The sequence below is a fragment of the Caloenas nicobarica genome, chromosome 6 (genome assembly GCF_036013445.1).
Source record: "Caloenas nicobarica isolate bCalNic1 chromosome 6, bCalNic1.hap1, whole genome shotgun sequence".
Taxonomy (NCBI): domain Eukaryota; kingdom Metazoa; phylum Chordata; class Aves; order Columbiformes; family Columbidae; genus Caloenas; species Caloenas nicobarica.
Genome location: NC_088250.1, coordinates 20,959,351 through 20,976,352, shown reverse-complemented (window position 1 = coordinate 20,976,352; position 17,002 = coordinate 20,959,351). Strand labels below are relative to the sequence as shown.

General features: G+C 37.2%; 1 protein-coding gene across 1 annotated transcript in view; it reads left to right on the top strand.

The window, feature by feature from the left end:
- The window catches only part of MYO3B (myosin IIIB), a 192,767-nt gene that overhangs the window by 103,428 nt on the left and 72,337 nt on the right, over positions 1–17,002 (top strand). The window contains exons 24-25 of the mRNA XM_065637621.1: positions 11,792–11,871; positions 16,182–16,259. Coding sequence (XP_065493693.1) covers positions 11,792–11,871; positions 16,182–16,259 — 158 coding nt within the window. The remainder of the gene's footprint in view (positions 1–11,791; positions 11,872–16,181; positions 16,260–17,002) is intronic.

The window sequence follows — 17,002 nt, the reverse complement described above, 5'->3', positions numbered from 1 at the left end:
CATCCTGTGTTGAGGCCTCTGAGTTCTAAAATCAGATTGTTGCCAGGTTTAGTTTTGGCAGCTTGCAAGATAAATGAAAGGTTTGGCTGAGAACAGAAGGTATCGCTGGCTCTGCTCTGTGAAGAAAGATAATGCTGTTCTCTTAACTTTCTACAAAGAGGCTTTTGTAAACAAAAGACTAGTGACTATGTAAATGTCCCATCATGCTCTGTCCTTGCCTCTTAGTCCTCTTCCTTCCATCCAACATGTGCTTCATTCCTAAAGCAAAATAGAAAAATACAGATTAAGATTCATAATCTTGATACAATTTTCTCCAGTTTTTTGTAATTTCCAACTGATGTGAAAGTTAATAATTTACGTGGAAGCCATATTGCATCTCTCCAGGTAACCCTGACTTGAAATGAGCCTTCTGCCAGTATCTCTGGTGTTTTGTTTGAAGATGAGTGACAGCACATTCTCACATCTGCTTGCAACTAGCTGTGGAATTTGCAGCGTAGGAGGTTTTTGCCAAGCAGCAATCTCCAATATGTGTAATAGTCACTAGGTGGTGCTATCCCAGAAGCAAGACGGAATTTGAGCCTACTAACATGGGTCTGACAATTGCTGAAAACGTAGTTCTTAAATACCAGTAAGAACAAAAAGATACCTTTCCCACTCTGAGACGATCCTCTGTTTGAAGTATATTTATATAACTGCCATGTCTTCCACTGTCAAAAACTGAGAAGCAGCAGCAAGAAAATAAATATTAAAAAGACTAAATTCTTTTACTAATTTAAGATCATGTTAATCCCTGTAATTTATCAAATATACTTATCCCCTCTTAACAAATGCTTCCATTTCACAGTAGCAGACTGTGTAGTTTAAAGGGCCAGAAATTAAGAGCAGGACGTTAAATATGCATTTGTAATAGTAATTTATGGTTAAGAGAGTGCACAATTACTGATATGAGACACCAGAACTTAAATGTTCTGACACTAATTTTGTAGAGTGTACAGCATGTTTTGTCATCTTTTTGTGGAAACGTGTCATGTTTGGCACATTTTGGAATCTGTTTGCACTTTCTAGGGACCTTTAACCTCAACACTGAATGATCATATTCTGGTTTAACCTACCAGTTCTCCCAGTTACTTCCATATTTTTCACTTTTTTTTTCTATAGATACAGCTTCTTGTGCTGAAAATTCTGTATATTCTGAAATGAAAGATGGAACTTACTCTGGATACAAGAGAGAAGTAGTGCATTTAAAAAAAAAAAGTTGCCACTGTTCCAGTTGAATATGCCTGTTCCCATTCAGATTTAGTGCATTCCTGATTGGCTCTAGTTTTGGTTTATCACTGTTGCAGCTAAAGCATCAGAGAGAAAAAGAATCATGTGATCTAGAAAATAGAGTCCCCATGTAAGAGAAGACGGCTTTAATCGGAAAAATTGAGAGTCTTGGTACGTTCACCAGTGGTCTCAGTGAGGAGTCAGACCATTTGACTTACTATCCTGATATTCAAGAATTTTTGCAGCATTACCTTTAAGTGGTGGTACCATCAGACTGCTTGGGCAAAGCACCACTGTGGCTTTTTGAGACCACAGCTCCCTATTCCACTTTTCCTCTCTCTCACCTTATGTTCTCCAGCTGACCAGATCATGCTGGTGGGACAGGGAGGTGTGCCAAAGGGACTTCATCTTCTCAGAAAAGCTGCAGTACAACACGATTCTCTACTCTTGAAACACAATCTCTGCAGACTTTTTTCCCCTTCCACAACTCGCAGACCTTTAGAGCTTTTGTCAGGGTTGCTCTGCTCTGCCTTAGGTCCTTGCTGGAGATGGGGGGGAGAATTGCCACCTGGGGGGAAGGGGAAGGGGAAATCCTCCAGCCTTCCCACCACCAGAGCAGAGAGGCTGTGGAAACATCCCTGTCCTAGCTCCGAGGGTCTGCAGGGGCTGGGCTTGGCTGCATACACAGAGCTGGTACCATTGCTGCTACAGCAACATCTTGTCTAATAATTTTGGTAGCACTGCATATTGCTCACACATTCAGAATGTGTATAATGGTATAAATATATGATCCATTGCTAGTAAACACTCCTTGTTCATGGTGCCTTCACTGAAGAGTTCAGATAGTAATGTTTTAACAAGGCTTTTTTTTTTCATTGTTCAAAATAGGAGGAAAATATGTTCAAAAACAAATTAATTATAATTAGCCTGCCTAAAGGTAATTTACCCTCCTCAGTATTGATTTTTAGTTTGTGTTCTTTGTGGCTTTGAGTCTTCAGCCCTGCTTGCAGCCATAAGACAAAAAGTCATTATAAAGAATGTATGCCTCATGTAAAAAAATGCAAACAACTGATGGACCATGTGCTGAGAGAGAATATGAAAAAAATGCTTCAGGCCTTCTTTATGCCAACTAAATAACAGAAGAACTAGGGCCGTTTGCAAAATCACTTTAAAGAACTGCTTTTCACCACTCCTTGGTGACAAGAGTAGTATCTCAATTTGTCTATAACTTTGATAGTAGCTGATTCCTCATGAAGATTCAGAAACTGAGGGAAACAAATGGATTTTCTTGCATTTCAATCCCATGAACAGATACTGCTGGGCATAGCATGAAATCTTGATGAGTTGAAATCGTAGGTGCTTTGCCATTGTTTTCAGTGGAACCATGATTTGAGCTGTCATGTTTGTTGCTGCACACTCCTACTGAGCACAAGCCCTTCCTCAAGCAATAAGCACTGGTGGGTCTCTTGGCTTCGTGTGTGTCATGCACTGAAATGTAGCATATTTCCATTTTGGCTTAGCGGATTTTTTCTCTTAATTCCACGCATCACAATAGAGCGAAAGACTCAAAATACATCTTAATTTTACTAATTTATCCTACAATAAAATATTTTTATAATGGTACTTTTGTGTTAGTATTTTCACCTCTAAGAGATAACTGCAGGCACTCGTAAGTCAAATGAATCAGAAAAAAAAGCCATTGTAATTATAATCTCTCTACTTAAAGATGAATCAGAATTTATATTTTGTAAGAATTTGGGTCAAGTTAATGGAAGCTATATATTTTCACTCAGGGCACAAGGCTTTCCTACTTCTAACTTGTCCATATGTTAAAAGCATGTAAAAGTTAATAGTTTTTGCTTTGCTGCCAGTGTGTTGTGTGCAAAGAGCAGCTTTAAACCACAGCTGTGCAATGTAACAATTGTGAACTTTGCTGGGTTGCAGATGTGGGACATCAGTAAACTAAATTAAATGTAGCTTAAATGAGTTTGAAAGGTAGAATGTTGGATTACTTTTTATTTAGTTTTTCAGTTGAACATTTTACAGTTCAGTGTTTCTTTTTCTTCACATAGTAAGATTTTGCATGATAGGACAAATGCAGTACACAGATATTCACAAGGCTTGCTAGCAGTAGGATACAAACCATGCCCTAAAATAGCCCTAGAAATGGAACTCATCCAGAAACAGAACCATCTATCAGATCAAAGTTAAGGTCTCAGTCCTGCTAAAGCTTTATATGAGACATAACAATTATTTACAGTTGAGAATAACTCCCTATAAATAAAGAGTGCCAGTGAATCTCTGAAATTGCATGTGGCAGTAAGCATAACAGCTGAGAAGGGTCAAGTTAGATTTATCACATTTATGTTTGGTGAGGGGTGTTGACCAAGCAGAAGTCCACTGGTTTTAATATGTGACTTCACAGACTACATTGTACTGAAAATGGGCAAAGGGCATAGTTGGGGTTTTTTTGTCTCCAAGTGCTTGCAGATTGAATCCTAAAAGAAGTACAAGTGGGCAGGCTTAAGAACAGATCTTGATGAGCTTACTGATTTGATTCATAATAGGCCACTCTCTACAGAACATATCTGGTGATTAATTTTTCTTTACCTTTCTCTCAGAAGAGAGGAGACACCTTTTCAACGTTCATGTTTCTAGCCTAACTTCTCAATTCTATAATGAACATTATCTCACAGTAGGGAACAATAATTAATCTTAACCCTTGATTGTATATTAATTAAATTCAAAATGTGTTGATATTGAAGAAGCAGAAGATGTATTACACCGAATATGTTACTGGTTTTAATATTAACTAGTAGACTGTGGGATCTCGCTGTGCAGCATATAGAGAATTTAAATAGAGCAATATTCAGAGAACATTATACAGTAGTTGTTTTAATGAGTAGTTTACTAGACAGTTTCTACAGGCACCATGTGCTGTAAGGTCAAATTGTGTCAAAGATGCTCGGTGTATCACTGGAAGCATTCACTAGCTCTCAAGATCAAATCCTAGAAGAGCAATTATTTTTAAATTTGCTAGTAAGTTTGTAGAGCGGATTAATTTGTTGAGTATTTAGATAACCTTGCTGATTTGAATATCCGTGATGTTTTTTGATGTGTCCTTTACAAAGAACGTGCTTGTATTTCCTACTTTTGCAAAATAATTGCATTAGGGGTTAACGTATCTAAGAGATGAATGTAGTTAGTGGAAAACAAACCTCAGAGTCTGTGCTGGAGTTTGTGTATTTGTTTCAGAGTATTTAGCACTCTGAGTGTGCTGTCTTACTATGATTTTGTACTTTGTTTTATCCATTTTATAAATTCCTTCACCCTACCATGAACTGTAAAGGTCAGTACTTTACTAAACCGGCATTATATTTTCTCTTGTTATTTGAGTTTGTCTTACTTATGCCAACTGGACTTGGATTGTCATAGGAGAGCTTATAACTGAACTGCCTGGACAGCAGATGACAGTGTGTGTCAAAGACAGAAAATGCAATTGTGGGTGTTTGTATGAATGGATATTTGTTTCATTAAGTGTGGAGATACAAATATAAACAAGAATGTTTTAAATTAGCACAAAAGTAACACATTTTTTGCTGTTTGTGATAGTATATGGAAGTGCTGAGATCCAGAGGAGCAAACATTTAGCTGAGAAGCTTTTGAGACCTGATTAAGTAGTCTACATCATTAATGCCTAGATTTCAAACATGGGGAGGCCTCGGACTTTCTTGAAGTTCTGTAACCATGTTTCATCCTAAATTAGGACTTTTAAAAGACAGGTCTTCTCCTGAAGAGTCAAAACCTTGGTTGGATACTGTTTTTATCCTGTCTAGCTTAGGGTCTTAAACACTGAGAAGACTGATAGTCATAGTGAGGTCAGAGAAAATGTTCCTCCATTTTATATACTTTCAGTGGTATCTTTATACCTGAATTTTTACCACTGAATTCATTGGGAATCTTCACTAGCTTTAGTAGGATTTTGGTTAGACTGTTTACGTAGGGAGCAGCTTCAGCACCAGGTCTTAAATGATGGAATATTTACCAGAGCATGTTTTATACATCGTATGGAGAAGGTACATACTCTGAAAATACCAACAGTGGGCTGGAAATCACAGTTCTTGATTTGTTCTGGGTTTCCTGTTTATTCACTGTTCTTGTAGAAAATTATTTTGGCCTCAGGTTAAACTGAGTACTGTGAAGCTTAATTAGTGTTTGAGGGCAGTCCTGTGATCATCAGAAACAAGATGCTGATGTGTGAGCTACCAGAATGCTTGCTCTTCGTTCATGTTGGTGAGGGTGCATAGATAAAATAGATAATAACTACCATGTTCTTCATAATCAAACTTTTACTTTTCTAGAAAAAGCATATGTGATGGGTGCGGGAGGGAAGGGCAGGGGACAGAATCTTACATAACATGCAAGAGAAAGGATGTAAATTACATAAAACAGTGAGGGAGGCCAGGACTGAATCAGTGTGTATGGTTACAGTATTTTCAACCTGTATATGTTTTTAGAAGTATTCTTCCACATACCTCTGGAAGAAGAAATAAATTGTTGTCCGTCTTGAATAGAGGTAATTAGAATAAGAGGGTTTTTGTTAATGCTGAAAATTAATGGAGAATTCCTCAACAATGAAATCCTCACAGAAAATTCACCTCTGTAGTTTTCTTCTAGTGTCAGTTGCAGATGTGGTATGGGAACCAGGACAATCTGCTGGGGCAACAGAAAACTTTGGGCTGACGGTGAGGTGCTTTGCCAGTGACACAGACTGCAGTATTCTGGACTATCTGCTGTTGCCCAGACATTCCAAGGTTTGTTGCCCTGAGCAGATTACGTACAACAGCATCAAATTGTACAAAAACAAAGATGCAGATAGAAGTTGCTAAGGACCGTATCTGAAAGAAATGACCTATGTCTTCTGACGACGTATAAGTCCGAAAAGCTGAGCCACTTTGTTCCGTAATGCAGCAGCTGGGAGACTGACCAGATCAGGCTGTGGCCAGCCTGTCAGTCGGGCTGTGGCCAGCCTGTCAGTCAGTCGCCAGCCAGTTGGTCAGGTCTCCAGCTAGCAAGGCTGCAGACTTGACTGAAGAAAGCGCTGGGCTTCAAGCAGTAGAAAACTCCAGCATTGTTTACACTATAACTTGTAATTGCCTGTAATGTTTCAGAAAATGTCTTAATTTCTGTGAACACAGTCCCAGTTGAGTAGATGGCTGCATGGCTGATTCAATTCAGCTAGAAAATTTGGCGTGTTGCTTAAAGTAGCCATTAATATTCAAGGCTGTGTTTTAAAAATACCTTGGGCACTGCCACTGACTAATTATATACCATAATCTCTTCTTCACTAGGTAAGGGTAGAAGTTAAGACCTTTCTTACTGAGATCATACATTTATACATTTTGGAATGTAGTAGGCAATTTGACCTTCATTTCATCTCTGTGCTGCTGTCAGTGTTTTACTATGCTTGCATTCTACAAGAAGTCTACTAATCTACTGTGTTAAAACAATATTTAAACATAGCAGTGATGATGCTTATAAGCAAAGTTTTGTTTGTTGCTGTAAACTTCACCCTATGTGTTTGCACTGGCTTCAAGTGTCTTACCAATGAGGGAAGTGACCACTGAAGTTATCTGCAATGTCTGCAGTAGGAGGCATAGCAGCACTGAATTCACTCTTGGGTTCTCCAGTCCCAGTCTAGCAATGTAAAGCTTTCAAGTATCTGTAAATATGATGTGTCTTCTTCATGCTAATAAGACTAAAGAAGCCTTTATTCTAATTGAGAATCAGGATCGGAATTTGTCAGTTCACTATGGCATAGACTTTTCATTTCAAGTAATCTGGGCCAGAAAGTGCATATTTTTTGCTCCTGTGGCAATTCCTTATAATTAGATTATTCCCAGGTGGGCGTCACTATTACAAAGTTTTCATGGTTATCAGATTCTGTTCTGTAATATGGATCTGATTTTGGAGATACTATTTCTCATTTTTTATTTACTTATTCTGAATAGGAAATAAAGTGATTCTCTTTTCAAAGTAAGAAGCAGTGGAAGTGTGTCTGCATTGATAGTTGTATTCTACAGACAGTATTTTTGTAAATGTATTCTTGGGTAAAATGTGTAGTATATGAGAAAATTGGATTCTTAGGTTTTTAGTGCACAAGATTAGCTTAAATGACTTCAGTGACTCAAAAGAATAGAGTTTTGATAGTCAGTGACCAGATTCAAATTAGTACCCAATAAAAAAAGTACATGTATTCATTTATAGTTGAGCTAAGAAAAGCTTAGTCTTACAGTAGCAGAAGATGAAAATGCATTATGGAGATAAGCAGTCGACTTCCTTGGGCTAGATAAAATGTGCTGAAAGGCAAGACAGAGAAGAATCTGTATATGTCAAAGACATTGTCTGACTCTGTACCTCTTCTGGAGTGCGAGTGCTTAGCTGTGATTAGAAGTGGTGTCAATGAAATATGAATGCATTGTAGCATTTCTGACCATATTATACTGTATCTACATGGTGTTTCAAGTAACCCATCTTTATCTGAACCAGAAGCATGAAAGAAATTAATAAAATATATGAGGATAAGAGCTTGTACTGTGCCCTCTATATAAGAGTAATATCCCTGGTACAGCTTGTACAGTAAGGTGACATTGTCATTAGGCTCACACTCTGTAAGTCATTTGCACTTCACAAACTAAACGTTGTATCAAAGTTTAATGTCATTCTTACCTGGCGTGCTGTTACTTTAGGAGGAGTGATCTATTGGAGTCTTAACCAAAATGAGGTTATAAACACATTGCTAATATTACTAGTATTTGCTTGATACTACTTATAGAACCCATCGCCTAATAATGACGAAGGACTGACAAACCATAAGTAGCATCAGAACATCCAGCCAGAGTATATTTTTCCCAATGAGTGTGGGAAGTCAAAGGCTGGACAAGTCATTAATTTGGTCAGATCACACAGTGAGTAAGTGTCAGGGATGCAAGTGAGGAGGCAGGAATGCTGACTAGTCCTTTCTGAGATCTAGAGACCACTGCCAAACTCCAGCCTGAAAAAAAGACAACCCATTTCTTCTTTCTGTGCTGTGTAAATACTTGAAATACTTTCAAAACTTCTCCTGCTCGACTTTGCATAGTAGAAGAGATAATGTACTTTGACAGTATGGTCTTTCTCACCTGGCTGAAATGAGACATCAGTGAAGAATATGTTTGCAGAAATGCGAGATCTCCTGTGCAGCTTCAAGCAAAAGGTGTTTTGCTGAACGTGAGCACAGTGAGCTTAGTGAGTGCATAGATTTTTGTGCTGCCATGTCTCTTTCTGTTGGAAGCTCTCAGAGCATTTATCAAACTGTAATGACTGAAACTTCTCAAAGCATTAAGGTCATTCCTAACCTTATTAAAAAGAGGGGAAAAAAGAGAAAAATGGGGCTGTCTCCCCCACTGTCATGAATCTCAGAGACCTTAGTCTCTGATCCAGTGGACACATGTGTAGGAGCCTTAATTTTCCAGATGAGTAGTCCTGTTGAACTGAAAAGAAATGCATGTGAATAAAATTACACACATACATGTTTAAAAGATTAATTCTGATTTTAACCATTAACTTCCCTCCCTCATGAATGCCTTGTGTTTTAAATCACTTAATTGGTCCATTTTATGGAGTTGGTTTTTAATATAGGTAGTGTTTTATTTAAGTCTATGTTTTCTCTAAAGTGTTGACCATATAATAGGTGTGAAGCTTGACTTGTGAAAGGCACAATGCAATCTTTTAACCTTTAACCAGTTTAACCTTTCAAGGGACCCATGGCAGTTTTACCTGGCTATGTTATTATCTAAAAATGTTTGTTCTTCAAATATTGATGTTCTTCACAAAGTGGAATAACATTTAATTATTTTTCATGTGTAAGGTAATAAATGTCCTTGTAAATGAAAACTGAATGCAGGGACAGGTACCAAATGTTTACTGACTATAAACACCATGCTAACTCTGAATTAAACGTTTCTTATTATGTAGACTCATTTTTAGACCACATTTGTTCTATTTATTAGTTTTCATGGCATAGACATGTTAAAGATAGGTAGTTATTTTCCTGAACATGAACTACTTGAGATGACCAATTCACAAACTTTTATTGAAGCATCATTTTGTGTTTGATCTGGAAAAGAAAATCCTAATAACATTATTCATGGATTTCATCTGATGCTACAATTCAGCAGTTAGTAATTACATAGGAATTCATTTGACACATGAAACAAGCACTGATAAGAATTCATTTCTAGAAGGAAGTAACAAATGAACAAAATCCCAGTATGTATTATATTTTTTTAAGTAGGATCTGACCACTGGTTATTTTGTTTTGGTTTGTTTGTTCGTGAAGTCTTTATAAAGATTTTTGATTAATAAAAATTTTTGTTTATTTGCTTGGTTTGCCAGACCAGAAATGTTAAGTATAGTTTCAGTTTTGCATGAGGAACTAAGGGAGAGGTCAGAGATATTAATCATGAATCCTAGAAACCTAATGCCAGCAGTGAGTGTGGTGAACCATGAGCAACTATCTTATAATTCAAAATTTTATTTGATTATCAGAGTTTTGAAATTTTTATAAAATGCAACAAAATTTTAGTAATTTTTAAAAATCTGATTTAAATTTGTTTCTTCTCCCAACTCTCCACATTTATCCTGTGGTGTGTCATCAGTTCTCCTGTGTAAGGCTCTCACGCTTTAGACTTGCTAATTTGAAGCCTAGCTAAAAACAACCTTTCCAGGTTGTCTACTTTAGCCAGAAAAGGCACAAAATCATAATTTCTAACATACAAAAATATCAAAATTACAGCAAATAAAACAATAAATTCACTAGCTACTTGCTCACTAAAGTCCTCATTTTAACCTTAGAGATATATATGTACATACTGTATGTACCAGGTGTGTATATGGATATATAAGATTTTGAAAAGAGAGTTGCAGTTCACATTAACCTACACATTACAGCCTAAAGCCATTTCCGAAAATGCGGGCATATCTTGTGTTCTGCACCGTGACTGAGACTGTCAGGTAACACGTGCTGTTCGATCTGGAAATGACATGCCAGTTTTGCAGCATTGTGTCAATCTCAATGCCAGCAGCTTAAAAGAAAAATACTTTTTAAAATTAATACAGACTGTTTGAATTGCTCCAAAGAAAGTCATGGCTGTGTTTGAGTGCTGTCCCTCAGACTGTTTTCAGGTGATTGGTATTTTTCTTGTTGAGAGAAAAGTAAGAGCAAGAGTTCCTTGCAGTGTTATGCGGATCCTGGGTTTGCTCTGCTCCCTTACAGAATAATTACCAGCAATTTAGTGTTCTCGGTTTTCATTTTTCCCATCCTGCCTCCTTACTAGTTATGTAATATTAAGTTTAGCAAAACTCTGAAGACTGTTTAGAGTTACTGGCTTTCTGTAAAGCAAACAGCTTTACTGGAGTTGATGCAAACAAGGCATTTAGCATCTGAAAGAAGTGTTAACACTTTATTTACATTTAAATTAAAATGGACACTTATTTATGTGTTCTGGTTCTGAAAGGTGTGTGGTACATCTGCAGAGGCCTATTGTTTATTCATGCCGTAAATCCTTTGAAATGTGTTAAAATGCTTCCCACTCATTATAAAAATCCTGCCACCCATGGATTAGGGCTTTGATGTCACCAATCCTGCTTCAAAGGGTTCTTTCAATGCTATTAATCACAGTTTAGCCTCTGAAGATATAGCCAGAGAAAACATTTGGACATCTTGTGCTAGACTTGCTAAAACTTTGAAATATACAGAGTGTCTTGCATATGCACAGTCCCATATCACTTCCTCTCTCTTCTCTGAGCCTTTATTTTGAAAAGCTATTTTGTGATGACTTTGGCTTTCCACAAGTACAGAGGAAAAAGTTTACAACACGTCATACTGTACATTTTTAAAAGGCACTTATGTTTCAGTCTTTCAGACACCACAATATGTTTTTGCCTGAGGAATCGAGCCAGTCTTTAAGAACATGAAGTGACAATAAGATTGGGGACTAAGCAGGCCTATATGTCAAAAGGTCAAAAAAAGATACCGTCTTATCATTTTCTCATCTCTTTCGTTAGTTTTGGGCTTAAGATGCTGTCCAAACACTTCAGGATCCACATGATTTCATGGAAACAAGATTGTTTCTGCTGTCGTCTTCTCTTTTAAATCTCTCAGTGAGTCACAGAGAAATTCATTGGTAGTGATTGAGCTGTATGTCTTTGTGCTGTCCTTGTTTTCATCAGCTCAGTAGCTAAGGTCAGTGACATACCAACTTATCACTGACTTTTTCCTCCCTTTTAAATCAACACTGCACTCTGTCATGCCTGTGCTGAATGCTCTGCAGGCACAATTGGTAATGAGCGGGGTGTGGAAGAAGTGTGGTGGTGTCTGCTATTTTTAGTACTATTGTACAAGCTGATTTTCCACCATATAATTTTTTCCCTGCTAAGCTTCTTGAACAGTTTTTGCAGTATGTATTTCTTTCTTTTTGAACAGGTAACTTGGCACAGGCAAGAGCCAGAGTGACAGCAGCATCCAGGTCTTTGCCTCCACAGCTCAGTGCTGGGCGTATCAAGGTTAGTAGTGTTCCCTTTGAAGACAGGCAATTGTTCATATAAAATTACAGCAAGAATATGGACACGATGCTTAGCTGATGTGGGTGTGAAGTGAGGTTCTTCCCAAATGAGAGTCTGTCTTAATATCAGAAAATGTACACCTCATCTGGGGGAACTGTGTCCATTCTTAGTGAAGAGCATATTGTAGAACCCAGTGAAGAATCAGTTTACTACTGATTAATCTTTAAACTTAAGGGAGTGAAATCTCAGTTACCCTGATATTGATAGCCACATGCCTTTTGATTTCAATGGACTCAGGGTTTTCCTCTGGCAATTTTGGCTTAGAAAGGGATCCAATTAGGCAAAATTTGAATAGTACGTTTAACAGTATGAAAGGCAAAATAAAAAATGATCCATTCATTTTTTATTCAACTTGCAAGTAAAAAAATGGGACATTTGTGACTGATAGATGACCGGAAAAGAACAACCCAGCAAAGCCACCATTATTTAAAAAGAAGAACTGTAGAATTTAAATGCTGCTGGATTTTGCCACAAAGTATGTGACATAATTGCAAAAGGATGGGATAATTTTATGGCAGTTCATAGAATGTGTTGCCAACTGAGTACACTTAATTTGTGAAGAAAACTCTAGTGCCTCAAGCTGATAGCATGTACATCCCCTCCCTGCTTCCTGAGTACTAATGTTAAGGGTTAGCTTAGTTAAGGGTTTGGCTGGGTTTTTTTGCTTCCAAAGCAAACAATGATATTAAAAAACAAGTGAGGTAACAGCAACCGTTCCAAAGTCTATGGAATTTTATGTTCTGGGTTTTCTATTTCTTTTTATTCTCTCTTGTTATTAGGAGAACGTGCTCAAATGTTGGTACAGTAATTCATGTCACCCAGACATCTACATCCTTCACTTTACCTGCAAACACAGATGTGGATTTCAGAGATTTATTTCCTCTCTGGTATAAATACTTTCAGTGCTGAAGGACAGATAACAGCCTTTCTGATTTTCTTGTATGATACATACATTGTCTTCCACATCCACCTATATTCAGCATGAGCTTTCTAAACATGCATTTTATTGATACAACTGGAATGGAATGGAGGAGCTCTTTTAAAGCTTTAATAAACACAGTCAGTTGTACTAAGTAGTGTTCAAGTGGGTTTTAGTCACCCTTCAAATTTTTAAAGAAGGAACTAAAAGACACGTCTAAGTGCAGCACTATTCAGGCACAGGCAAGAGCCAGAAAGTGAAAGCAGCATCCAGGTCTTTGCCTCCACAGCTCAGTGCTGGGTGTATCAAGGTTAGTAGTGTTCCCTTTGAAATAGTTTTTAGCTGAAAAAAAAAGTCCCTCCTATAATTTCATAAAACTTCTAATTTAAACAACTTCAGTAAAAAAAAAAAATTACTATTACAATATTACTATACTAATATACTATACTATATATTATAATTATATTATATTATATATATAATATACTATACTAATATTACTATACAATTTGTTAAAAAAAATCCGAATGTAATCATTTTGTTTGGAAGTTTGTAAATTTTCATTTATTATTTGATTTATGAGCTTTTTTGCTTAACGTATTTTTTGGTTTTACAGTATTGCATACCATGCCACCAGCAGGTGTGGTCAATCTGTGCAAGTAATAATTTCCAGTGACTTCACAATGTGACATGATGTCATAAATCTTTCTTTTAATATTGTTTCAAAACTATCATAAGAAATTGTTTTAGTGATGGAACAGTTTGTCTTCCCTAGGTCAAGCTGTTTTCTGTTTTAGTTGTAATCTTATGAATGTATGTTGTACATCACTACTACTGTCATGTAAAAATGTGACTTAACTGTTGAAATATTCTTCGTTTTAGTTTAAAAAGAGTAGCTAGTGATTTAAAATGCAAGATTATATCATGACATTCTTACTATGTTCTGTCATTTTCTGACAAGCCAATTGTGGTAAAGCCTATTGGCTGTTGTACATGTGATTATTGCCCTACCATAAAACTGCATGGCTTCATAGACACACAATGTTACAAATTAACCAGAGGCCAAACTTCTAAAAATTCTTACAGGAAAATCTCCCTAGCTTCAGAGTCTAACAAAATTTTTAAATGGAAACTTCAAATATTTCTTGTCAAAAAGATTTGGAAATTGATCCTGGTACTTACAAATTGCACAAATCTGAATTTACAACTCCATCCGCAGAAAAAGGAATGTCGTGATACTGGTTTTACTCTGGTTCTCTGGGGAAAAGTGTATTACATCTCCTCTGTGTTCCTGACCATCTGTCTTTCTGTGTGTTCATTCCCTTCCCCCTAAAAAAACCCAAACCAAAACAAAACCCTTTTGAACCCAGCAGGCTGTAGTAAACCGTATTTGACAGAGTGGCAGTCTCAAAGGTCGTAAGATTCTACAGGTTTGGTGAAAATAAGCAGCTGTGAAAAGGAGATGCTTACAGTAATCTACTGCCCAAAAGGTAGAGCATAAGCTCACCCTTTATTGACCAGCAGATATTCCAAATATGGCTGAGAGATCATGAGTGCTGAACCTCCAACAAAATCATTAAAAGTCTCTGCTTTTCCAGACAGACAAGAATCCACTTTAGAAAGTTACATTCATGGACATTTGGGCTTCAGTGCTTTTGCTCTTGGTGTTCTTTATGATTACATTGTCTGTCCTTTTACATTAAATGTTATCAGTTATTCTGACCTTACTGTCAATATTCACGGGTATGGCTTTTGTCTTCCATCTGACCTTTACTAGAGATTTAGATATCGATTCTCAAAAAGAAGTTGTCTTGCCAAGATAGTTTTGAAACATTCCCATATCCTTCTATCCTTCCTCGTGGCCACGCCTGCTGTTCTGGTTGGGTCATTGATGTTTGCTTTGTCAGGTGACCTCTTAAGATATTTGATGTTATCTGTGCTGATAAGGCTTTTTTCCTGCGATATATTACAGAGTTTTCTGTTAACATCCTTAAAACAGAAATCAAACTGCTTTTCTCCACACACCCCCCCCACCTTGTGTTAGCTTGAGATGCATACTAATGCATATACGCTACTCTGGGCTAGAACATCAGAGATTACAAAAACATACTGAAATCTTTATGGTCACCCTTATGGAAATCTGTCTCCCTTTGCACCGTCTGTATTCTGAATCTTGTCTTCACAAGTTTTCTTTTGATTTTTTCCTCAATACAAAATCCATTTTCTTGATCTATTACTACTTAGTGCTTCATTTCCTTTCTATTTTGCATGCAGTCTCCAAAATATCTCCTGAAGGTAAGAGACACAGTTACTTTATTGAGAACTGTAATCTTTCGGCAATTACTTTTAGCGTTCAGAAGAGTGGTCTTAAGTCAGTGAGTGCTGGAAATGATCGTATGGAGCAAAGTCCAGGAAGTATCACACAGGTGCTGACAACAGCATTATCTGGTTTATACAAATGCCACCTGGTCAGAGCAGATGGTAAACTGCCACAAAGCAAGTGAATGCTAAAATGTTGTTAATGCTCCACGCAAACAGGATGCTGGTTGATTTTCTTTAATTTTGTTGAGCTGTAATACAGGAACACAATCTGCTTGTGATTGGTAGCCATGGTTATACTCATTCATAAATTCTGCTTTCATTTTGATACGAACAGCTGTACTGACAATATAACTAAAATATACAAGGAGCAATATGTTTGCTGTCCATGTATACCCTCTAAAAATAACTCTTCTGAAATGCTGAAAAAGCGGTATTTGAAGCTATGGAAGTTTAGCAGAGTAAGATTGCTGAAATTCTTGGCATCAAAAAGGCAGCGTAAAGCAATTAATAGTAACCACAACAGCAGAAAGGAAAAGACTTACACGTTTGAGATTACCTACTTGGCCGCTTGTTATCCAACAACATTTTTTCCATACTTGAGCAAAATGAGGCAGCTCTTTGCTAATTTACTTCCTGGTCATTACAAAAATTTTAACTCTTGTTATATAGAAAGTAAGACCCAATGGAGTTCATTGTAGTGGAGATAAGAGGAACACTTCTTAGAAACCAGTTCATAAGGTATTGCACCTTGACAGCAGCTTCACTGGCCTGGTGTTACACTATCATAGCAAAAGTGTGAAATCCTTCAAAGCACTTACAGCTCTTTTTGAAATCAGTCTGTGTCCTGCATCTGCTAGAAGCTGCTCTTCCTACCTCTGATAAAGTACTCTGCGGTCCTCATACCTGAAGGAATGGCCATGCCAAAAACTGAACCCAGCTTTCATGAGTGAGGTGGCATGGGTCTGCAGTGTTTCTGGAACAGCTCTAACATCTGAGTTTTGCCTTCCAGGTTGACACGATGGAGGTTATGCGACACCCTGAGGAAACAACGAACATGAAGCGGCAAACTATGGCTTCCTATTTTAGGGTACAAAAGTTAACTGTACACAAACATTTTGGTTATAAGAACAATGGATATATCTGAAGTATTTATGGGATTGAGAGATCAAAGAGAATAATAAGAGATTTCTTTTATTCTGTTGTGTGACCTTTGTAGCCTCATAAATTTTCTTTTGCTCTTTTTCTTGTTTCCTCATACTTGTACTTAATTTAATGTACATAATTTCACTGAGTACGTTGATAACAGGATTTAGAATCTAGTTTATTTCCATTATAAACGCTGAAGGTCTAGAACAGAAAACTGATTTTGTGCAAATAAAATAGCTGTTGTTACTAAAGCCTTCATATTTTTTTGCAAGCTCAGGCATACCTATTTTTAAAGCTTAAAGTTTGTCATATGTGATAATAAGTAAAAACAATCTGTCTTTTGGAAGTACTGTTAAAAATCATATGGATTGCCATTTTATCAGTAGTAATCCTCTCTGGGGGTAATGTATGTTCTGCATGTGTGTTTAAATCAAACAGGTAAGGAAAAGGCATTGAGAATATTGGAACTGGAAGCTTTAGGAGTCAGGAAACCCACGTGCCAATCCAAGCCTGTTGGTGAATGTCTTTCTCTTGCAGTCATTGCAGAGTGGAAAAGTTTTAAGCTGCACTTGTCCCATGCCAAATGGGGAAGTTCACAGCGCTGTGCTCACCAGTGTGGGTCAAAGCTTCGTGCTGTGCAAGAATACCTGTTTCTGTGCTGTGCAAAATAGTGTAAGGAAAGGC